General features: G+C 40.2%; 1 protein-coding gene across 1 annotated transcript in view; it reads left to right on the top strand.

The window, feature by feature from the left end:
* Positions 1-25,052, top strand: part of HMCN1 (hemicentin 1) — a 1,072,905-nt gene that overhangs the window by 285,217 nt on the left and 762,636 nt on the right. Inside the window, exons 9-10 of the mRNA XM_085601687.1 lie at positions 1,786-1,930; positions 11,370-11,491. Of these exons, the coding sequence (XP_085457813.1) occupies positions 1,786-1,930; positions 11,370-11,491 (267 nt within the window). The remainder of the gene's footprint in view (positions 1-1,785; positions 1,931-11,369; positions 11,492-25,052) is intronic.

Below are 25,052 nucleotides of genomic sequence, written 5' to 3'. Positions count from 1 at the left end.
GGGTGCTGTTTATTTTTTTCGTCTTTCATACTGTTTGGTGATGTGTTCTAATTTGTAGCTGCAAAATATATATATATATATTTATTTGAGGGTGTCTGTGTGTGTGTTTGTCAGTGTGTAAATGCGCACACACACACATATAAATGAGATTAAATATAAATATATGACTATCAAATATCAGCTTTACAACATTGTAGAAGCACAACAATGTAAAAGAATGCATTGCAAAGGTCAACACATATTACCTGCCTTGTAAATGCATGCATTGTAAAGGCATGCGTTGTAAAGGCATGCGTTGTAATTCTGATATTCTCCACTTTTTTCATTGTCTGCCTTCACGTCTATGCACATTATTGACATCCACCAAAAAATAGCTGTTTTCTCTTCAGTGTCAAAGATGGTTCAGAGTATGCTTTTTCTTTGTATTTATTATTTATATTAACTTTAAAAAACAGCTATTTATTTTGTCTTCAGATCTAGTGCCCAGTTAACTGATGATTTATTGTATTTACAGTTGCTGCTGTAGCGTATTTAAACGGCCTTGTAACATTGTAGCTGCCTGTGATTTGGGTGCTTTTTTAGGTGATGTTTTACTATTCTCTCTTTCACAAACAATAAAAATACAGTACATGGCACAGCAGCAAGGTTTAGTACTAATAAAGCAGCCACGCATGTAACATTTTTATTGAAAGCATAGAGTGGCCATGTTGAGGCGTTCCTGACCTCGGCAGACTTTTGCGCGTTTGAATGAGAACGAGAAATCACTTGAAAACAGAACGAGTAAGGACTTCCCCCGATCAATCTCCTATCATAAGAAAGTTAGAAAATTGATAGGTTACAGTATTAACCAGAACGTCCTGACAATAATAAAACAACAAAACACAAGTATCGTGGGATTCCTAGAACTCACGAAGGGTCTTTTCATGCAATAACTATCTGTCCTGAAGATGGTCTGACGGACTTCTGCCATCCAAGACCGAAACATCGACTCCATCATCTAATTTCACAATATTAGATAAATGCAGTTGATTATTTTCTCAACGATGAGATTGGTCTCTGTCAAAACTGTACTGAAATAGATGTTTTTTGATGAAATGTGGATCTGATTTAACCCGCTTTTCATGATCTATTGCCCGAACCAATGGTTCTTTTGTACTCCTTTTTACTCTGATTTATATATAAAAAGATTTGTGTTTTATTCACAAAAAAAGAAATCCCGTGTGTGTACTCTTTATCTGAAGATTGTTCTTGTTGATAACATTTACTGTTGGTGTATAATTTGCTTAAATACACCCCCAAAATGATTCACTAAGAAATAGAACCAAGTAATTACTTTATTCACAAACAAAATCCCTTGTCGGTAGCTTTACTTTTTCAATGTTGAGGTCACAGCATGTTTACTTTTTATTTTTGATGCACATTTGTAGTGCAGTGCTTTAATCATGTTTTTCAATCTCAGTTTCTTGTTCTTATTTGCTCATGCATTGATGGTGTGGTCTTATCTCTGCATGTTCTGGTGATTGATTTTATGTGCTCATACTCTTCAGTAATATATTGTTTATTGGTTGGTACTTTCTGTGTAGTGCTTAGCCAGGTTGTTGATCTGTCTACTGCATTTAGTAACACTGCTGGCGTCAGCCTGGTTGCATGAAAATCTTATACTATACATTGGTAGTAATATAATGATAATACATATTGACTCATACTTCTATGAGTACCAAACATGTGTAAATAGTTAGGAACAAAAATGCATTAATTCTCATGGTCGTTGTTTTGTTCATGCAGATTCTCCAAAAGTCACAATGCCTGCAAAAACACCAGGATACTACTTGCAGCCTGGCCACATATCTTGTGACGTGGACAGCCTCATACCCTTTACTCAGCGATTTAGCCGAAATGGAGTGATGCTTGGAGTTGAGCAGTTCTTTAAGTAGGTGACAATCACATTCTTAGCTGATTTCATTAAAATTTCTAAAATACCCAGAATTCTCTTTTTTAAGAAGGTGTGTGAGATGCATGCTACATGATAGTGAATTATTTCATAAGTGCCATTTTGAGTGTCATTTCAGAGACTATGGTGTATTTCCTAATTTAAGTGAAAATTGTACTTAAAATACACAATATGACCTACATATTAAAAAAGAAATTGAGGAGATCTTTATCAAACTCCACTTAAGAAAAGCATGTTTACCTGCTTTGTTCAGTCACTGAAATTCATTACAGGTATTATGCCCAGTTGTGGACAAGCACATGCAGGCTGTGGCTGTTGTGAGTTATGGAAATGGGTTGTGCCAATGCTGAAAGTGGTGGTAGCTTTAAAATCAATATTTTGGGCACTTGCATTTATTTTGTTTTGACAAATTTAAGCACTGTGTACAGGTCTCTGTTTGTAATTTGAAGTCCATGGGCTCTGGGAATGTGGGCCTTCTTGTGTGCATATTTAAAAAAACTAAATCTACTGTTCAGATTAACATGCTGGTGTCCCTGGCATGACCTTTCGTAAATATTTGTGTGTATGATTTACAATAATGACTAGCATTCCCCGTAAGCATAAGCTATGATCACCTGTACATGGATGCAAACATTTGTGATAATGTACGTATGGAGTACTTAAGATGGGCAATGCCCACCATCAGGCGGGAAACTAGAGCCAAATTTCGGGAGGGGGCTGAAAAAGATTTCTTCCAGCCATAGGCAGAGTGGCTCTAAGAAGGGGTGAAAACACAACAAAAAGAATCATTAACAAGTAAATGTTTTTTTAAAGAACTGTGAAGTACTTGGGTGCGGCTGCAATTAGATCGTTGCCAGCCCGCGAAGCTGTCTCAGCCCGGGCTGACTCACACAACAGGTGGGCTGAAGCCCGGTGAGCCCAATAGGTGTTGCGCGCCTGCCCACCATGGACACCATGGACAAAGTATGTATGGAGTCCTCAAAATGGAGCAATGCCCACAAAGGACAAAGTTTGGGTGGAGTACTCAGGATGGAGCAATACCCACAATGGGCAAAGTGTGCATAGAGTACCCAAGATGGAGCAATGCACACAAAGGACAAAGTACGTATGGAGTACTCAAGATGAAGCAATGCCCACAAAGGACAAAATATGTATGGAATACTCAAGATGGAGTAATGCTCACAGAGGACAAAAAACACATGGGAGTACCCAAGAGCAATGCCCACAAAGGACAAAGTACATATTGATTACTCAAAATGGAGGAATACCCACAAAGGACAAAATTCGTATGGAGTACTCAAGATGGAGCAATGCTCGCAAAGTACATGTGGAGTGCTCAAGATGGAGCAATGCTCACAGAGGACAAAGTACGCATGGAGCACTCAAGATGGAGCAATGTCCACAAAGGACAACCCATGCCCCAGTTCCTCTTCCTTTTTTTAGATAGTCTCGAGGCAATATTCATAAATGTATTTATGTATTTCACATTTATATAAAGTGCCACTCTGCCAAAAGGTGTTAGTCAACAGTTCATTAAAACAGAGCTGCAAGATAAAACTTTTCTGTGGAACACATAGTGAACTACTATAACTAATCCGTAAAATCAGGAAAAAATTAACTGTTCATCTTTAAATTTGCATGCATTAAAACATGACATAGATTATGAAGATATGCCTAGAACTGTCAGGGGGAAGATAATAGAAAAACGGAGGGTGAGAGACACATGGAGATTGCTAAGTAGTAAAATATAAGTAGAATACTAGAAGAAAACTGATGAGGAACAAAGAAGAAGTAAAAAGATTGCAGTATTAGAGGAACAATTAGGAGGGGAGAAACAGAGGTAGAGAGAAGAGGATTTCAGGATAAATTAATGTCATACTGAGATAATAATGTAGTGAACACTGGAAATATTAATGGTAAGCAGTGAGACAAGGGGAGAGAGAAATAGAGGTGGCTTAGGAGGGGTAGCTCAGAGAATAAAAGTGCGCCCCTGGCGGGGCCAACCTGAGATCCTTCATGTGAGGCTCCTTATATCTCAAACCCCTCTCTGAGGACAGAAAAGTGATCTGAGCCTGATGGGTTGGCATTTTTCAGTATTAAAGATGCATTGGTGTTGATTTGGCATTGGTCTGCGGCCCACTTACCACTCTTGCTCACTGAACTAATATTGAACTTCAAACTATATGGATACTTAGATGTTGAACTTGTTTCTTGAACCTGTGCCACCCTAAGTGGCATGGGTATGCCCAGACACGGGTTCATGCTCACTGTGTCACTGACCACAACATGTACCCACTGATGAGCTTATAACTAGGGCAAAACCGGTTCTGGGTTGCTTGTGTTCCGGCTCAGGGAGGACCTGGCGTGGCGGTTTGGGCTGCACTGTTCCCACGAGGAGCAGGATCAAGACTGTTTTGCATACGGGTGGGTCTAAACAGAGGTGGCATGGCTAGCAAAAGATCGTTGGGTTGGAGTGCTGCCAGAGATATTGCCAATGGTTAGACTTATTGCAAGCAGCCTCCTATCACCATTTTTGTTTCAAACATCTACCCTGACCTTCTCCAATTTACACCACATATTAACATATGTCATAATACATCGGTAACCTGTTCCCCAATTGTTTTCACAGAGAAAGGGAAAACTGAACCATTTTCCGAGATAATAATCATAAGAGAAAATAATGGTTTTCCAAATCTTGTCAATTGGTACACAATTAAACATAGCAAATAGAATTTGGCAAAACCACTTAAAACACTGAAGGCCTCATTACAAGTGACAAGTTATTTGCATTGTTGATCTGGCAGCCAGTAAGTACCAATACCACAGGGCACAGTATTTAATGGGGCGATATTACCTCCCCATTCTGAATTCCACCCCACAGACGGGATGTGATGTATTAATGCCCCATGCAGTCTTTCAAGTAATACATAGCAAAATATATGTAAGGAAAAAAATGCAATGTGTTTTTTTCGCTGCCTGAGATCATGGTTCAAGAGCAAAATCATGTTTGCACCCAAATAGAGATTACAAGTCCTCTTTGAAGGAGGGTTGAGGCTCTTATTCCCATGTGAAGGCAATACTGGTTGCAGTGCAAATGGGGTTTGGCATCTTAATTCCCACTATGAGTAATGACTAATATTCGATCTGCAAACCAAAGAATTGCTAAGTTTTAATCGACATCAGTGCCTATTTGTATTCAGCCAAAAGGCAGTTACAATAGCATCACATTGTCTGCATCCCTTAGGTTCCCCTGAGTCCTGTCTGGGAGAGAGGGAGGAAAGTCTTAAATATTTAGGATTTTTTTTCTTTCAATTCCACTATTCCCTTTTACCAGATATCATAACACCTTCAATTCATCTGCCCACTTATCAAACTTAGACGCTCACTAGGTTGTGCTAGCAGTAATTGTGCAACCTTCCAAGATGGCCACTACCTCTTAGCACAGAGACAGAGTATGGTTACTCATACTGTGACAAGGCTCTTGGCATTTGCTCACATTCTCACTGTATATGCTATATCCCTGATAATCACACCCCATTTCACACAAGATACTTCAGACCAAGGCTTCCAGTGCCTCTTGGGCCAGCCTATTCTACTAAGCCTCAAAATGTTCTTTAGTTTTATTTTTCACGAATCAAAGGTCATTGAGGACCTCTTCAAAGATTTATTTGGGTGAGTAAAAATTCAGGTCAGAGCACCAGCCTTTCCTGATCCCTGAGCATCTATGATGTCCCAGATGCTTGGCATGAGCCTTCAAACATTCTAGGTCTTCCACTCACTCCCCACCTCTGATGCAGCCTGTCTTAAATGCTGATACTATGGAGGGACCAAGAATGGAGGTAGTAGCAAGCAATTCCTTTCTAAGGTATGGATATTTCCAGCACGTGTGGATGACATCACATTTATGGGGCTTCAGTCAGGAGAGTCCACATCTATGACAAAGATCATTCTGCCTCTCTTCTTCCTTCAAGAGTCAACCAGATTTAATTCACCCTGATGCTGGAAGAGGTGCTCATGGAGGTCATTAAGATCTACGACTCCAATTAATGAAGCTATTTCCAAATCCTCATATCCCTTGACCCATCTTTCCAGAATTATTTCATAGTGTGGCTGATGCTTAGTGGAGGCAAAACATCTAAAGAGTGGATACATTTATTAATGCAATGGACAATAGCTGCGATCAAACTGAGATTGTATCAAAACTCAGCACAGCGTCGTCACCAGGCAAACACACATGAGGTCATACCAGGAAGAAGTCACAGGTTGGGGTTGCAAAATGCCAAACACAAATCAATCCTGTGAAGCAGCAGAAAATGTAGCATTCAGATCTATATGCCACTTCAAATGACGATACATTGTGATGCATTAATCTGGGGCAGGGATAACTTGATCACTAGCAAATATGTTTCTAGGTAGGCCCCTTTAGACCTACAGGTGTCATTGGTGGCACCTAAAGCTCATACTGCAAGAGTTTACCTCTGTTTTTACAGTAAAAAAGAACATAATCTGTGTGGCAGCGGATAAAACATCAAAAGTCTATAAAAAGTGCTAGCTTCAATTTCCTTCACTTCGGAAAAAGAATATGCGACTCTCTTGTTCAGTGATATATTTTCCAGTGTATGGGTGAAACTGCCACTGACATCTTGGATTGGAGAGAAACTTTTTACTATCTTACCTTAAGCTCACTATTGTCACCAGAGAACCGTTCCTAGCGATCCTGGAACAGTGATAAGAGATCCATAGGGAGGGTCCGTTTGCAGGGCATATTGTATATTCTATTCCCACTTGTTCGCAGTTGACAAATGGACAGAAGGTCTTTGCATCACCATCAATTTCTGCATCTACATGACCAAATGAGTCAGAATGGTTATCTTGAGTGGGATACTAGCCTTCCTTCCAAAAGTGATTGCTTCTTATTGACATAGATTCCAGGGAGACATATCTCGGGGTCTTCACTGGAAGGGTCCATAACAAAAGCAATACTTTCTTAGGTTTTCTAGGAATTGATCTGAAAAATAGATCAAGACTGGCTCATTCAAAGTCAACTTTCTTCTTCCCAAAAATATTGATTTGTACAAGTGTGCCCTAATGTTGGTCCCACTCTTCCAGTGACATAAGACTCAAGCTGCATGTCACTGACAAAAACCCGAAACCGTTCTAGGGTGTTGTTTGTGTTCTCATCCAGAGGGGACTTGGCCGGGCAATTGAGGATGGACTGATCCTATAAGGGGAGGATCAAGTATGATTTGTATATTGGTGGTCTCTGGAGCGGCATACTGGGCAAAATGGTGGAATGGAATGATACCCCGAGTAATTACGAAAGACGGAAATTAATTAATTGATTCAAGCATTCTAACTTTACCTTTTTGTTTTTTTAAGTCGATGTCCTAATTTGACAAGCATGTTCAGACATGGTTCCCATGCTCACTATACCATAAGTCTCATAATACACTGCATCGATGAAGCCAGTAGTGGCCGGCACAGGTAAGAGCGGTGAGGCAGTGGGACAGGGCTGGGCGGGGTGGGGGTCGGGGAAGTCGACACACGACGGGCTAAGTAATATTAAATAAAACCACTTACCTTGTGCTTGCCGCATGCAGCAAACGCAAGGTAAGTGGTTTTTTTCTTTTTTTTATTCAATGTTACTTATGCCATCATCTGTCGACTTCCCTGAACCCCACCGTGCCCGGCCCTCGCCCCGCCTCACCGCTCTTATCTGTGCCGGCCACTACTGGATGAAGCTCAACAAAGCTGAAAACTGGTTAATGGATGCTGTGGTGTACCGGTGTGGCAGTTTGGACTGGACTGTCCTTCTAGAGGCAGGGTCAAGTCTGATTCGCATATGGTTGGTCTCTATCTGCAGCGTCAATGGCCAAGAAATGAAATTGAATGCAGCTGAATGAATTACAAATGCCTGAGATTAATTTAAGAATTCCACTCACCATCTTTTTTTGTTTTTCCAAGTAGGATCAATTAAGGATAAATACAAATAAATCATGAAGAAAATTAAATTAATGCCTAACATTTTGAAAGTCCTGTTTCTTCCCCACAATGTTGACGTACAAAAAAAACAAATCCCTATTTGAACATCACTGATATGCATGCTAGATTAACAGCTTCAAACCCCTGTTTCGCAAACAGCTGCACTGTGTTTACCTGCTTCAAGTCTCTACACATATTAAGCTATGTGCGTGCAAACTTTGAAGGTGATCTCTGTAGCTGTATTTGAGTTATTCATTGGCAAAGTGTCTTCTTCACAGCTGTAAGACATTATTCTTGGGACCTCACAGTTACTAGAAATTTGTGTTTGTCAGATTCAATGTCCTTGGTGGAAAACTTTCTCTAACCATGAATTATAGGTCTATAAAAAAGTTCTTCATTTTCAGCTAATCTGCCCTAGCAGCTTTACAAGAAAATTGAACATATAATTTATTGGGGAAACGTCCTTCAAAATATTCTCAGGAAATTCGTTTTTTTTCAAGGGTAAATTGTCTGTAAAGATTCGTTTATGGGGCTTGTTTCGCCACAAAAGACATTCTTACAGGATTTTTCACCAACCCTTATCTTTAAAGCTGCATCAATGGATTGAACGTAGTGATCTTTTTATGTTTTTTAAAGTAGCAAAATTGTCAAAAGTCAGCTTCCCAAATTTTGCCCAGTCCTACTTTTTTGAAATATATATAGGCACGAAAAGCAGCAACTATAGCATGCGGGTTACTGCTGGCACACTGACAACAAGTAAAACGCTTCTCGAATAAATCTGCGTGCCAGCACATTGTGGAGGTATCATGCACCAGTTCTGCCAAGGATTAAGGAAAATGTGTTTTATATGAAACTAGTACTTGTCAGAAACATTTGCTTTCAATGAGGCTTAAACCCCTTATGGAAAAGTTTATATTTGAAAACAGCTTTCCTTGTGAAGCCTTTTATAAAGTACACATTCATATGCTTTTAAAAGTGAATGTTGCGGTGGTGCTGGGATTGTATAATGCACAGCTTTGGGTCCTTGAGAAAAATAATAGAGTAATAAAAAAAACAATAAATCGAGTGTGTAAATTGTTTGGCGTCTGAAGTTATGCAACCGCTTTTTACAAGGTGACATTTAAGACATAAGTCGCCTGGGCTCTTGCTTTACAAGTCAATGAAATGTTTCCATAGCTTAACGTGATCCCATTACATACTTTCCTTGTTACATGTTCATAAAACACTGTTGATTGAGCGTATATTTCTTAGAGTTTCACTTTTCCTTGATTGGTTTGATAATCTGAATATCTAAATCCACTTAAGGCCATATGGCGCTACACCTCTGTGTCAAGAAACCGCCATACCTCAAAGGAGCAGGACGTCATAGCAATTCAAACTAGTACCTAATTTATAGTGACCAGGACTTATTACATGATTCTATGTCAAGATGGATAACATTGACATAACATTGATTGACCCATATAGCTTGCCATTATATATTATATAATACAGCTCTATAGCCCTTTGCTGAGGGCTATGCCAGTTGTGAAAGACCCTGAACAAGAGATATAGGCCCGAGGCGCAGGTGTGAGCCTATAACGAGGGAGATGGTCTTTAACAATCGGTATCAGTGACGTTGCTGGGGGGGCCAAGATCGCCCTGGGCAGCACTGTTTTTGAAGGGGGCGGAGGTGAGGAAGTAGTGCCTGTCAACTACCACCATCCCCCATGAACAATTTGTCTTACCTGCACCAGGCGGCAAACTTAGCATTTGTCCCGGGTGGCAGTAGGTCAAGCTACGCCACTGATCGGTATAGTTAGAGGTAGAAAGGCAATAGGTCTATAAGAACATGTGACACATTGAGGGTAAAGTGTTCTAAATTAAAAATGGAAGTAGCTCAAAGATTTACATTGGAATGTTGGAACAGGAGTCCTATGCCAGCCATTATAGGCCCTAAACCACTAAATTGTTTTTAAGGGAGCTCTCGAAAGTACAGTGTTCTAATCGCTGATCTTAAGTCACCTATACTTGCCATGTGAAAAAGTGGTTAGGTCGATGAGTGATTTGTTGGCTTTGTAGAAACCATAACATAATAAAACATAATTTAACAAAGTAATATAGAGTAACACAATATAAAGTAACATCATAAAGTAATGAAGCTTAACATAACTTAACACAATATAAAGTAGCGTAACTTAACATAACGTACCACAACAGTACATAAAGTAACATAACATAAAATTTAACACAACTTAATATAATGTATTGTAACATAACATAACTTGTTATGCTACATAAAACATGAATATAGTTGGTCTAAGCTGTTTTTTCAGGCAGAAAAGGGACAAATGAGAACGCAGGGAAAGATATGAAAACAATGAAAAGGGAAAACGAGAACCTACAAGAGCAAGATAAAGAGACAGAAAGTATAGGGTGCTGGAAGAAAGAGGCAAGAGGTGAAATCAAAACTAGACAGCCGTGGTCTTCAGCAACTGAGGAATTTGACAGCACTGGTGGTGGCAAATAATAAAATCCTTTGTCCTTACACCTATTTCTTTACAAGTTATGCTTTGCCAGTAGCCACTGCTTGGTGGGTGTTGCTTGCAATAGGCCAAAGCATAGATTAAAGTACTCAATCAAGGGTGTCCACCCCTTCAAAATGTCATTGATGTGGTTTGTGGGTTGCGCCCATGACTACAATTACCTGGTAGCATGGATACCACAATTTACATTGCTGTAAAATATAATTATTGACAAATTGGTACTCAATACATTGTTAAGTGTATTATGGGAAATGTAGTACTCCTCAGAATGGACACTTCTTTCGCTATCCCGTCACCTATTACTGATACAGATGTCTACTCAATGAAAAATAGGCAATGTTGTAACAAAAAGCAAACAAAATATGAGTTACAGGTGAATAACATTCTCATTCTTTGCATTTTGAGTGCCATGTTTTTTTATGGTTAAGAAGCAAGCAAAATCTAAATGGACCCCTGGACTTTTCATATCTTCCCTTGATGTCTGACACCCTTTATCTATGAATAAGTTGGCTTCTTCCTTCTGTTTTCTTTTGGTGTTATGATGTTGCATTCCTCTTTAATATTCCTGAATGAACAGAACAAAGCAAACAAAGCTCACCATGTGGAGATGATGAGCAACCTAGTTCTGATCTCCTGGACCTAAAACAAGTTCAGGGTTTGCATACATTATTTCTAGTTAAAAATTCTGAATTGAAAAGAAAATTCTAATTTAATTTAGAAAAAATGTATTCATATATAGATTAACACTCTAACTACATGCATAAACTACTTCGGAAGTACATTGTTTAATTATGTGATTCTGAAAAGTACCTTTGCCTCGTCAGTAGTTTACAATGGTGTTTAGAACTGACATCTTAAGTTGGACTTACAGGATCTGTATAAAGGTGTTGCTTTCTATTACATTTCCTTAGGGACTCTGCCATTGTCAGATGGGATATTGCCAAGGTCTCTCTCTCGGATGAAGGATTCTATGAATGTATTGCTGTGAGCAGCGCAGGAACGGGTCGTGCCAAGACCTTCCTTGATGTATCAGGTAGGTACAATTAATACTATCAGGGAGTACAACATTGTATTTATTTACTCTTTATGTACTTTATATTGTAAAGACCTTGCTTCAGGAAGTTGGAGAGTGCTTTGGAAAAAAGATTTTTATTGTAGTAGAAGCATCTCAAACCTGAGGAATGGGAGCTAGAAGAGTGTGGTATATGGATTCTGTTTGAAAACAACTTAAATCAGCATGTGATAGCAAGAGGAAGCAGGGATATTTTATAAGTAGTCATTTCCAGGACCTCAGGAAGATGTTTATCCTTATTTCTTGCAGAAAGCTAGCTTACCTAAGGTCAAGTACTTTGGGCCACCGAAAGACCCTTGAATGTCTATACAAACTTGAAGTGCAAACTAAAAGATAGTTACACCTATTTCTATGATATGCATTTACTCCTTGTTTACTTGTTTGTGAGTCTGGAGCTGTAGAAAGTCTTTCATAAATTCACTATTAGCAAAATCGTGAATGTAGGAAGAGGGTAGAGAATTGATACTTGCAAAAAAAGAATATCCAAGCATACCCTAATTATATAATTCCAGTGCTTGAACTTGCACCCTTTTGTTAGCATAACGCAAGGTCAACATGCTACATCCATCTATCTTCCTCCACTGTCAATCAGTACGAATGGATTGAATCCAAATGAGCAAATGTTGCTGTTCAAGAAGATTTCATATTCTCTGTCGCATATCTTTTGATTAGGCTGAATAGATAGGGAGGAACTCTTTTCTTGTTACAGCATGGCAGGATGCAGAATTTTGTTTATTCATCACATTAGGGACTCTATCTAGATCTATATGCTCATATGTGAATCTGGAAAAGATCCTATTATTGAGAACAAGTGTTACAGGTAAATAACGTTTCCTTAGTCAAAGTATTATAAGCATTCTAGATAAAACATATAATTATGCCATCTCATGAGCATTACTGATAAACACAATGCATAATTTTATACATTCATGATGAAAACAATATCCTAATTTGAACGTTTGAGCATTGATGATAAAGAAAATTGATTTACTTTATGTATGTATTGTACACACTCAATTTTTCCATATTGTCCTTATTGTGCAGCAGTCCTATGAGGGTAAAAACCCCCTCTTTCATTCCAATAAATACAATATCAGACAATCCTCAAAATCGTATCCATTAATGCACTTTTTGGTGGTCACAATATACTTATATGTTGATAAAAAATATTTATTGATCAGTGTTTCATTAATTACTTTGATGTGGATATGGTGTAACGGCCAGAGCTGGCAATTTGGAACTGGGGAACCAGGTCCGACAGCTCAACATCTTGTCACTTAATCTCCCTGTGTATAACAAATGACTGTGTTCTTGTGTAATGTAACAGGTGCTCCGTTGAAGCACTCCAATACCTACGGGTTGAGTTTGCACTATATAAAACTGCTTTTTTTAAAACTTCCAATTAGTTCTTTTTTATTATATTTCTGTTGTAATCGATTTCCAAAACAAATTATGCTGACATTCCTCCACTGGAACAAACATGAATTCAACTAACATTTCAGCCAAATCATATAAATGTTGACTTTAGAAAAGTGTTTTGAAAGCCTGCTATACTCTGAGCCTGTTACTATGTTCAGGACACTGTCTAATCTTAAATAATTTCACATTTCTTTTACTGCATTGTGTGTGATACAGTAGTGCATGGTCAGCAACTTATGCTATGTCTACGGAATAGATACAGTTGTAAAATACATCCATCCTCTCACCTTCTCTTTTACAGATGTGGTACTCTACCACCCTTTAACACAAATGTTATCACAGTTTCCTTCAGATCTTTAGGCTCAAAACCTGCTGACAATCTCCAAGCATTATCTGTTCTTGGCCAACTTGAACATCTGGTGGTCACACTACCTAATGCTATTCCATTCTACCACAGAACGTGCTCAATTTAAGATCATATCTTTCATACACAAGACCCTTCTCTGGTCCCTCTCATCTATCTTTCTAACTTGATTGTGCCATATCAGCCTTACCAAGAGTGTCTCCTCTCTAAATTTGGAGAGACCAAAGCATTTTGGAGGCAAAACTCTTCATGTACGGGGTTCTTAATTCTGGTAATCTCTTCTTCTGTCCCTCTATTGTAAAATAGACTTGTTGAGATACTAGTTGGCACAGTTTCAATCTACAGTAAAGCTGCTGACTCTGAGACTATCTGCTAGAACAAGGAGCTCTTTGCGCTCCCCCTTCACTCCCAAGCAGCATGACGGCAATTGAATAAACAAAAGATCCATCAATATAGTCTATACAAAAAATCCTACCTCCTTCTTTTATTCCAAATTTATCCTGATGCTTTACGACTCGCTTTTAGGATCTTCATGTTGTTAGTATTTCACAAGTTAAACAAACTTAAGGGAGCGTTTCAGAGATCTGCACCTGTCCTTAAGGTGACATGTTTGAATTCCAATGGGGCTGGCGGAAGCTTTCATCCGTCCAAGGTCTATTAAACAGATCCACTTGAGTTTATTCAATTATTCAATTACAGTGCTATGCAATTGCAAAACTGGAGATGCAAGTTCAACATAAAATGACAAGTTTACAGTTTTATACACTCCTCTGTATTTAAACTGGGGAGCATTTCAATAAATATAACTTTTTGAAGAGTCTGCCCTGTCCCACAACTGGCAATTCCATGAGATGAGGTAAGGAAGCAGCTTCACGTCGCCATCTAGTGATAGCACTAATGTACAACAAAAGGCCAAAAAACTGGAAATCATGGCACCGCTCTCTCCCTTGCAATTTCTGATAACATCTTCTTTGTGTTTTGTTATTAGTTTTTAATGATATGGATGAAAGTGCCATGCAAAAGCTAAGTATCATATTTATAGTGAAACCCTCTGACAAACTGATGCCTTAAACTTGATTTAATTCTATTGTGTGCACCCTGATTTGTCCTTCTCTCAAAATTAGCTTTACAATCCCAATTATTGGACAACCCTACCCCAGTGTAGAAAAACATCTGCATTGTAGCTTCAGAGTGTTGTGTTCAGCTATCTTCCCTTAAGTGTGGTCCCTGAAACCAGATCTAAATCACAAGGCTAACCTATGTGATAGGAATTTATTAAGCACTCATACTCCTAAGCATCATGGCGCTAATAACCAAAAATAGCCTTCTTCTAACTGACGAAGGATGGAATTACAGTGCTGCTGCCAGATTTTTAGAAGCTTTCTAAAACTGAGAAGAGAATATTGAGAGTATGGATGAAGGGGTGCTGAATTCCCATGGGGAAAAAAGATTTTTAGTCGTGGGACCCAGGTTATGGAATCATCTTGAAATCTGTGGTGGGGACATATAATCCCTATTGTCTTTTCCAAAAGCTGTAATCAAGTTGCTATTCTCTTAGAGTGACCCTGCTTTGGGTTTCAACAGTATTGTTCCTAGCTTTTAGATGCAGATAGGTCCATGGTGTGTGCTGCATAAAAAAAAAAAATGTATATTGTCTAAAATGCATTTGTGTAATACTCATCTGTACGCATATTAGACCAAATGGACCAGAGAGTTGTTTGTGTAGATGGCACAGCTTTCATAACGAGGTATTTTTTCCAAGACACATAGTGAGAGGCTCACATTTTCACAATCCACGTTTTTGGTAACATACTGATCAAGCGTTTTCTGGGCCCACTTGCTTACCATTAGTCCTTCAATGCAGAGGTGATGGGTGTTAACATTGACATCATTAAAATTCAATTAACAGTGCAACCCATTTGTCTACACAATGAGAATCAGGAATCTGTAGCTATTGTTAAGAAGGATTATTACAAATTCAAAATCAAGTTGAGATACACAACTCCTAAAACCATTCTATAGAAATACAAAATAGCAACAGGTAGTCCCAACCTGCAGAACAAATTAAGGCAGACCAATATAAGGCTAACAAGCAATTTAGTCACCGCAATACAAAAGATCAAAAGCAATATCTGGTGCTCAGAAAAGAGTCGTAAATTCTGTTGTCTATACATGAATTAATCTAGACTACCATGATAGTTTTCCGTATAAAGGATGGTTCTAAAAATCAAAGAGTCTCTAAATCAGAAATTTCCATTAAGGAAAGAAAAATCAGGGAAGGGAAAAATAAGTAGGGAAGGTGTCAGAATTTCAGAAGCTCCGACAAGTGTCCTCAATGGGTCAGGAAATATGGGTTAGCCTAAGCCACACTTAGGAAAGAATCAAAGTAAGCATTGAGTTTTAAACCTCTCAAAGTCCAGGGAAAATGCTCTAAGCATTTAGGGGAAAGTCTCTGAAAGGATGTCAAAAGAGATCTGAAAAGGAATCTGTCAAGAGTGAAAGGGGCATCTCCATCTGAAAGGAATCTGGAGGAGTTCTAAACTCAGACGGTGGGAACACTAAATTATAACACCCAAAGTCTTCTAGGTAACACCCCCTTTTTACACATCATCAGGGGTTCCTTGTTCTTGTCCATTTCTCATGTTGCAGACTGCAACAATTTCCAAATATCCCACACCAAACATGGGAACGACATCTTGTCACGCACAAGTTCGAGCACAACATTGCTGAATAAGCCTTTCAGTTGACTCTCTGGTTCCTCATGTTCTTTCGACAAGGTCTTCTTCTCAGGCTGTCTCCTCTATCGCTAGTACAGTAATGTATCTATTCTACAACTAACAATGAATGTGAATTCTTGCTAGAAATGTCACATTAGCAGAAAATGGAACGGTGCCCTACGTCAAAACAAAAGGGCAAGAATGTGCTGTATCTGTGTGATACAGTGTATTCCTGTTCTTTTCCCCTGCTCCAGCACACATTGGGCTGCCATGCACCAATGCCAATGCAGGCACCCTTGCACCATAGTGCAAGGGTTCGTGCATTGGGGGGCTGATTGATTTTTTGCAGGAAGGGACACCTTCCTGCACAAATTCAATCAATTCAGGCAAATTTCTCTTTCTATGTGCGCTGCAGAATGCAGCACACATAGAAAAAGGAAAAAAGGAGGAGCAATGAAAACATTTCTCCTCGCTGTGCCTCCCTAACGCCACCCCTTTGGTGGCGTTAGATTCTGACGCAATGTGTCAGATTCCATGGGTGTTGCGTGGGAACAACCACAGCAACACCCATGGAATGCCCCTTTCACGCAATGTTCTGCGTGAAAGGACTACACATTTACAAGGCCATAAAAAGCCACGTAAAGTGGTTTTACGTGGCCTTGTAACTATGCCTGGGCACATTGCGCCACCGGAACGTCTAAAAAGTGATGCTCTGATGCCGCAAGGTGCCAGGCATCATAAATGAGGCCCATATTGTTTTAAGTGAAATCACATTGTACCTACATAAGGATTGTTTCTATCTAGTTTGGAATTCAATAAATGTCATTCACAGTATTAAAGCACACATTATAACAGTTGAATTTCATCTATATAGTAAAACATTATCTATTAAGTAAAGACAGTTTATTTCATTAGGACTTCAATTAATATATCTCAATCAGTTATGGTAAAGTACAAGACATGGGTTACAATGCTGCAGATTGATGTATATTATGGTGGAGTTACACCTAACCATGTCTGGAGATGGTAAAATAGCTCAGTGGGTTGACTGCTCTCTGCTGCAAGTCGTTGATTTCATTCCTAGTAAAGCGAGCTCAGCTTTTCATTCTGTCGAGGTTTATATTGGACGTTGGAAGACAATACAATAATTAATATATCCAATAGAGATTTACCCATATGAATTGCACAATTACATTAGGTACATTTACAATTGCATTACAGTTGATGTATATTTAAAATAATACACACACGATTTTTGCACAAGTGCTAATGCTGCGATTATAACCAAGGCCACTGGAATTATGCGGTATGTGAGGAATACGTTATGGAGCGGACTTAACTAAATAATGCTGCAAGAAAAAGCAAATTATGCACCGTAATGTGGCATGTTGTGTGGCGGCATTACTTTATTATTTTATTATTTTATTTTTTTAAATGTTAACACTGCCTGAGCAGAGGTAACTGCAGGGAAGGGGGCTCTCACTGCGCGGCATCACAGGAACAGCGTTTTTAATCATTGTTGTTCTGTTTGAGCTAGAAATATGATTGATTGTTCAAACTTGCTAATTATGCAGAAGACAATGGATTATGCGGTAAGTGCTGCAAATCCATAACTATGCGTATAATGCTGTGACTGCAGAATCGCATAATTCGAATCGCATAATTCGAGGCCCTGATTATAACCCATGTTCTCAGCAGTTCAGCCTCTTGATCTGTGATCCATCCGTGACTATTATTATACTGAGTATTAACTGTGACGTCAGCCTCTCTTGCCTGCAACGTGGATCTGGATTCCATGAGCATGTTAAGGTTTCCCATTAATTGCAATGAGTGGCAATCAAGGCAACACCGATAGTGCTCCAGTATGGGAGACTAATTACACGACACTGGGAGAAAACTGAACAGCCACGAAAGTGAAAGAGCCAGGATGAGCCGGCAAGGCGACCGCGAGCATGCTAATGTAAACAAGCACGCCCATTTCCCTTATTACAACAAGCGCTGAAAGACAAGCGTTTACATTATGCACTGAAAGTGCCGAGGGACCTATATATCCCAGATTCTGGCCATGGCACACATGTTGGCATGGGAGAGGTGGGAGCGCGATGAAGCACTGATACACTGCTCGCTGTAGTGAAGCGACCCCCCTGCTGCCAAAGGAAGAGCGGGTGAGGCCGGGGCCTGCCCCCAGCCTACAGCAGGGCCCGCATTTGATAAGGGCGGTGTACTGTCTAATTAAAGGGCTGTCCCTACAATCAGGCCAGAGCACCACAGGCAAAAAGTAGGCAGAAGAAGTAGGCACAACCAGGGCACAAGTCGTAAACAAGGAGTATGGCTCTAAGATTGGAAGCAGCCAGATGCATGACACGCTCTGTGGTGGGGGAGGGGTAGGAGGGTTAAAGCCTGAAGCAAGCAAGACGGAGAGGTGGAGCGAGGCGCGCGCGCTTGTGCGCGTAACCGCATGCTCTATGCCACCCTGGTAGGACTTTTGAAAGCCCTCACTAAATGTCTCGCCAGACAGCGCATGCGCTGGCTCAGGCGAGACATAAAAAGGAAGCTCTAAGCACAGCAATGGGGGTCTCTGGCCATGTCAAGTTTGACAGTTTAAAAGATGCTCAACTAGGCTGCAATGGCAGACCTAGAGCCATGTTTTCATCTTGTACTGTAATAGTGGCTCAATTAAGTGCTGCAATCCACTAGTGACATGTTAACTTACTAGCACACAGTACCTCTAGTACTATATACTAGGAACGCATGGGTAGGGTACATATGCCAATCTGGGATTAGCCTTGGGTAAATACACATGGGGTTTCAGAGCACATGCACTGGCATCTGGACAACAGTACCCCATGCACAAAAGAGTAAAAAACGCAGCAACATCTAGCAAACATTCGTGCAAAACGTGGGGGTGGCCCTGCAAAAGGGCTGTTTTATTACAAGTACCTACCCAGCATCCCCATGCCATCCCAGTGGATATATAAATATTTGTAAGATCATGATTTATTTCACTATTTTTAATTTTCTCTAACTGGCTTAGCTCTGTTGACCTGAGGTCTCTTGAATTACAGTGACCCAGGCTTGGCAACATCTATAGCTCAGGATTAAAGGCTCTGGAGTTAAGTCAACATTCTTAAGCTTGTAATAAGAAGCACGCTTCCTCCTCTCCCAGTAGTGTTGTATTCTAAAAAAAGCTCAAACAAATAATCTAAATTCATTCAGTTTGACATCTGGAGGTTGCCAAAAACTGGTCGAATATGTTTCTGGGATTGTTCAAGCTGAATTTGTGCATAAAGAACACACACAAAAATGATCATTAACCTAACCACTAGTGACATCCTCACTCCTCAACATTTCCAAGTTTACAAGAGTGATTGTAGGGACCGTCCTCACTCCCATTTAAATACACTAGAAAGAAATAACAAAAAGCGTGGGAGCCCAAAGATTTTCTTACGTGCCTTTACTTCCTGTAGTCTAGATTCCCCCTTATGCCTTTTTCTTACACCGCCTTACAATTTCTTTCTCTTTATCGCACAATTTTAGGTAACCTTTCATCCCTGTTTTCTCCATTTGTCACTGTTTTTCCAATCTTCACTCCCTCCTTCTTGCTCTTTTTTATGCCTTTCTCTTGATCAAAGTCTGATGATGAAAATAAATCCTGGTCCCCAAAAATGAGTCATGTTGTCCACTGTTGTATCGTAGGAATTGGGGGCCCGGGGCACCAAGCATGGACCACACAGACTCAAAGGTGCACGTCGCAGCCCGGAACCTCAGGTCCCAACCTTTTTGTTAACTCCATTTATGCAACACGGCATCAACTATTTGGCGTAGACCCCAAAGGGGTAAATTGGGTCCCACCCTCTCAATGGAGCAAACCACAGTGTGTGTGCCCTCCCCAAAAACTACACTCCTCCCAAAATATAAAAGGATAGTGAACGACTTTGGTGATGGTGCCCATGAATTTCTCAACCCCACCATTGGTCTGTGGCCACCTGTGGGTTTTCTGGTTGGCAATGCTCAACGACTTGAAATAATATAACACCTACTGCCTCTAAAATGGAGGTTCACTATAAGTCCTGAGTTTGTGCAGTAGGCCAAGCATATTTACCACTTTCTCCAGCTTTGGTATCACTTCATTGGTCGATGTAGTGGGCACTATCTCCACTTTGGGGAGTTTTGAATGGACATTCACCCACGAATGGGCCTGGACTGGCTGTAGCGGGCACCGGGCATTTCCCCGGTGGGCCGGAAGGGTGGGGGACGGTTTTGGACCCATGGGGGCCATTTTTGTTACGGGGGCCGGTTTTGCAAAATTGGCCCCTTGTAAGAAAAGCACATGCATCAGCAGTGTTCTCGCCAGCAACTGCTCCCCCCACCCTCTCCGGCTGGTTGGACCTAATTGCCAGGGCTGGTATGCGATCCCAGCCCGGCCCTGCCCACGAATCAAATATACACCAAAAAACCCCTGTTTATCCTTTATAATTAATTGGCTGACGCCGTAAAGTCTCATGGATGTGCAATGGGCTTAGAGCCAGTTTGGTTGAAAGTATCCATTGCTTTATTTGATCAATTCATGCTTTCCTAGCTTACTTATCTACATAGTATAAACATTTCCCATACAAAGTTTCTCGCATCAATTGTCAGGTGTCTACAATAGTATATTCAATGTTAAACTCATGAGAAAACCACAAGGGACCAATTCATGGCATTCATATACATACACATCACTCCCATACTCACCAGTCTATACTCTTTTAAAAAAAAGAAAAGAGGCAATTTTTCATCAAACATTAAGGATCTTACTTATCACAAATACTGTTATAATTATGAATAGCAATGTTCAGTATTACAGTTGTCTTATGTCTTCATACATTTATTTCTTGATAAATTCAATCATCATAGCTCCAATTAACTTTTACACTTGTGTTGTCTCAATTCTTATAATTTTAGCTGTTCCGTATAGAGAATATTATTTTCTTAATTGTGTCATGAATGTTGCTTAACAAATAGTCATCAATGAGCGTTTTAGCACAAACGCTTTCTTCAGGAATGCCACATGTGAGACCCCACTGCAAATCCAGATACCAATGGGGAATGAGAGCTGGCACACTACTGAACCACTGGCTGAAGCTGACAAAAGTCCAGAAAATACAACTCCTTTTTCTGTTGCATTTGCTTGCACAGTGGCATCCCCCTAAGACGCTGGCTGTTCCATTGTGGTGCATACCCCTCATTTTGGGCCAGTTTAATATGTGCTGTATTTCCCACCCAGTGAGTACTGAACAGTTTAGTTGCTTCCCCTCCAGGGGCTTTCAGTCTCTCTGGTTGTGTGTCAGCTGTTGTTGATGGTTTGTGCTTAGGCCTACTGCCCAGATGTGTGTGCTCACTATGTGTGTAGTGCACCTCTGCATTCTCTCAGGGCTGAATTGCTATACTGCACCTTTCACTGGCCTGGAGTCGATAGCAGCCTGCTTCCATATTATTATTATGTATTATTTGTGAGTTTTATATATTACGAACAAGACCCGAAGGTGTCAGAGCCCTTTACAGATTATGCACGACAATAATAACATGAGGTACATAGATATATATAGATATATATGTATATATATATTCACTGAAAAAACAATAGGTTTCACTCACGTTATAGTTACGAATTAGCATTTTAAAAACCTTGCAAATTCACTTAAAAAACCATAGGTTTCACACATGTTATAGTTAGCTGGACATTTCACTCGTAAAAAACCAATGAAATTCCCCCGTTATAGTTAGTGCAGGCAACTATAACTCACGCGACCGCAATCCTCTGCTGATGACGTCAGATATTACATCACTGTATTTACACACTTATTTACCCATGTCTTCTTCCATTAATCTTTAGCTATACATATATTACAAATATTTATTTTTCATAAAGACACATATGTCATCAGTGATGTAATATCTGACGTCATGAGCAGAGGATTGCGGTCGCGTGAGTTATAGTTGCCTGCACTAACTATAACGGGGGAATTTCATTGTTTTTTTACGAGTGAAATGTCCAGCTAACTATAACATGTGTGAAACCTATGGTTTTTTAAGTGAGTTTGCAAGGTTTTTTAAATGCTAATTCGTAACTATAACGTGTGTGAAACCTATGGTTTTTTCAGTGAATTTGTAAGTTTTTTTAAATGCTAAGTTATGTGTTTATTAATTTAATTTTTTTTCAGGCTTTTCACCGTGCGCGCACGGTGCGCGCACCTCGCGATTTAAAAAAAAAAAAATGTTCTTTTCTCCTTTGGGGGTCCTTCTGTGACCCCCTGACCAAGGCTAGGGGTCAGGAACTGTCCACTCTGCCCCCTTTTCACGTTCTCCACCTTTTTTTTTCACCCCCTCAGACTGCGAGAGACAAAATGGCGGCCGACACTTCCTGGTTTCGACCGATTCGAATGTTTATCGACATCTAACAACCAATCAGAATTGCGCTCGCGCACCGCAGGGTGCGCGCACAGTGCGCACACGGTGCGTGCGTATAGATATTGATATGCTTTTAAATACTATTTTCTCAGGAAATACTGAACAGATTTACACCTACAAAAGGCACTTCCTTGACCTTATGGCTACCTCTCTGCCAAATTTCACGTAATTCTGTTCAGCCGTTCGGGCTGTAGCTGCGACTAAAGGTCCTATGGAAAAATGCATGGGGAAAACGCGTTTGGGACCCCCCCTTTTTCTCAGCCCCCGCTTGACGAATCACCCCGAGACTTTCAGGGTAGGAGCTAAACGGAGCGCCCCATTTGTTTTGAAAATTTCGCGAGGATTCGTGAACCGGCGCCAAAGTTATTCAAAATAGAATTTTAAGACTTCCTATGGAAACTAGGTTGTAACTATAACTATCTACTGGTGACCGCCAGTAGATAATATATATATATATATATATATATATATATATATATATATATATATATATAGTAATGGTAAAAAAGCAAAAGGTGTATAGTGTGAAATGGTACAAAATAGCAGCACAATGATTACATAAGGCGTCAATATAAATACACAGCAACAATTGTATAAAAGAGGAGTCCGAAAGACAGTAGGATACATGAACGCAGAAAGTTCTGAGGTAGGTGAGACAGTGAGTTGCCAGGGTGAGGAGAGTAGATTCATCAATTGACCCTAGGTGGTGAATGAAAATGGCATCTTAGCACCAAATATCAGTAGCACGAGGTACATAGAGAAAAAAAACCAATGTATAGTGGTATATGTAAACAGAGAAGCAGCAGTACTCGAGTTACATAAAAAGTGTAGATAGCCGTACAAATCGACAGTAAAGCAAAGAACAATACAATCAATAGGGCACATAAGAGAACTGAGGTAGTAAAGGAGGGGGGACGCAGGGTTGGGAGATGAAAGGCACTGTTTTCCCCGAGGTAGTGCCGCGTAGATTATCAAGGCTGGGTGCAGAGAACCACAGGTCCAAGACTCAGGCATGTTACGGAGTGACGGGATCCCTTGATGCTACCTCTGCCACCTGACCATGCTAAGGGGGTCCACCCTCTCGGCATCTCCCAGATAGCAGCAAGGAGCCAGAGACTCAAGGTGTGGGAGGTTGCTGGTGGGTAGGAGGAGGCATAACTGCACAGGGATCCTGGATGTGTAGGGTCTCTCTTTGACGATCTACAGCTCTGTGGTTAGAAGTGAGAAAGAGCGGCATTCCTTGTACTTGATGCTTTTTGCTTATGGTTTTTTTTCATACCCTACCAACATTTTGGCCTGCGACCTTTTTGACTCACTGGGTTTGCTCAAAAGGGATAGGTGTTGTGGCCATAGATTGAATGAGCTGATCTTGTGCCTGAATGCTTTGATAGCATGTGAAATATATTGGTCTTACTTGTGCATCCTCTTATTTTAAGCAACGGTTCTTGGTGTCCCTTTAGCAATGAAAATCCTTTAAGAACATAAGTTCTAGAATGTCCAGTGATATGCATGCATAACTTTTGTAGTAAGAAAACTATAAGAACGTTCAACGAATATGGGGTCTGTCAGGAGGATTTTAACATAATATATGGGAACAATCCTTTTCTTAAGAGTTCCCTTAGATGAACTTAGACCACGAGAGTGACGTCCAAATGACGGAGACCAAAGCTAGATGGACACGACTTGGGCCCTCTTCACCTTCCCCCAGTCTATTTTCTCTTCTGGTCTGTGAATGTTTGCCCACTGTTTGTCCATTCTAGCTCCCCTGAGTTCTGATTATTATTCTCTTCTGTTGCTATCCTGCTACTGGGCTGAATTGGAGAGGTGTGGAGCAGCAGCCAGAGCGGCTTACTCCGGCGTGCGGGGTTCACAGTTCTATGCACGGCGGCAGCTCAGCTCAGCATCATGTGACTCTGGGCAATAGCTCACTTAATATCCCCAATGGCCCCCAGTGCCTTGAAACCCTTAAGGGGGTGATATGTTTGCACTTTACAAATAGGAATTATCATTATATTATTAATTGAAGCTAAGCTGAGCAAGAGGTGCTCAACTCTGCTGCTTCCTCCTTCCATAATAGCACTTGGTAGGGAAAGAGAAGGGCACATGTATGTAGCTGGAACTATGACTCTTCTCACTGAGAACCCTTTGCCTGTAACCAGTTACAGAAATAGACTGCCACAAATCCATCCAATTCAATCAGTAACTTATAAAAATCTGTATAATGCCATTTAATACGCTGCATTTTCATATTTGAACAAGATGAAACTTAGGTAAAGATATATAGGGAAAGTAAAGTATATAAATATATAAAATGCACCAGGGATAACTCCTGTGTGGTCTTAGTACAATTTCAGTGAAAAGCGCTATCAGTTACTTTAATTGGACTATTTTGGAGTTATATATGTTACTTTGCTCTGTGTATCTGGAAATGTAAATTACAGATGTCTTTTATAATAGAAAATGTTTAGAACTCAACGCTACAGTCTTATTTAATCTGCAAAGACGTCCTCTTCCACGACGTGACCTTTATTTTGGCTCCACTGTAAAGAGCGGCTTCTGTTTTCCACTCTGC

This window comes from Triturus cristatus, chromosome 4_2, assembly GCF_964204655.1.
Source record: "Triturus cristatus chromosome 4_2, aTriCri1.1, whole genome shotgun sequence".
NCBI classification, from domain to species: domain Eukaryota; kingdom Metazoa; phylum Chordata; class Amphibia; order Caudata; family Salamandridae; genus Triturus; species Triturus cristatus.
This window is presented reverse-complemented; position numbering and strand designations above follow the sequence as displayed.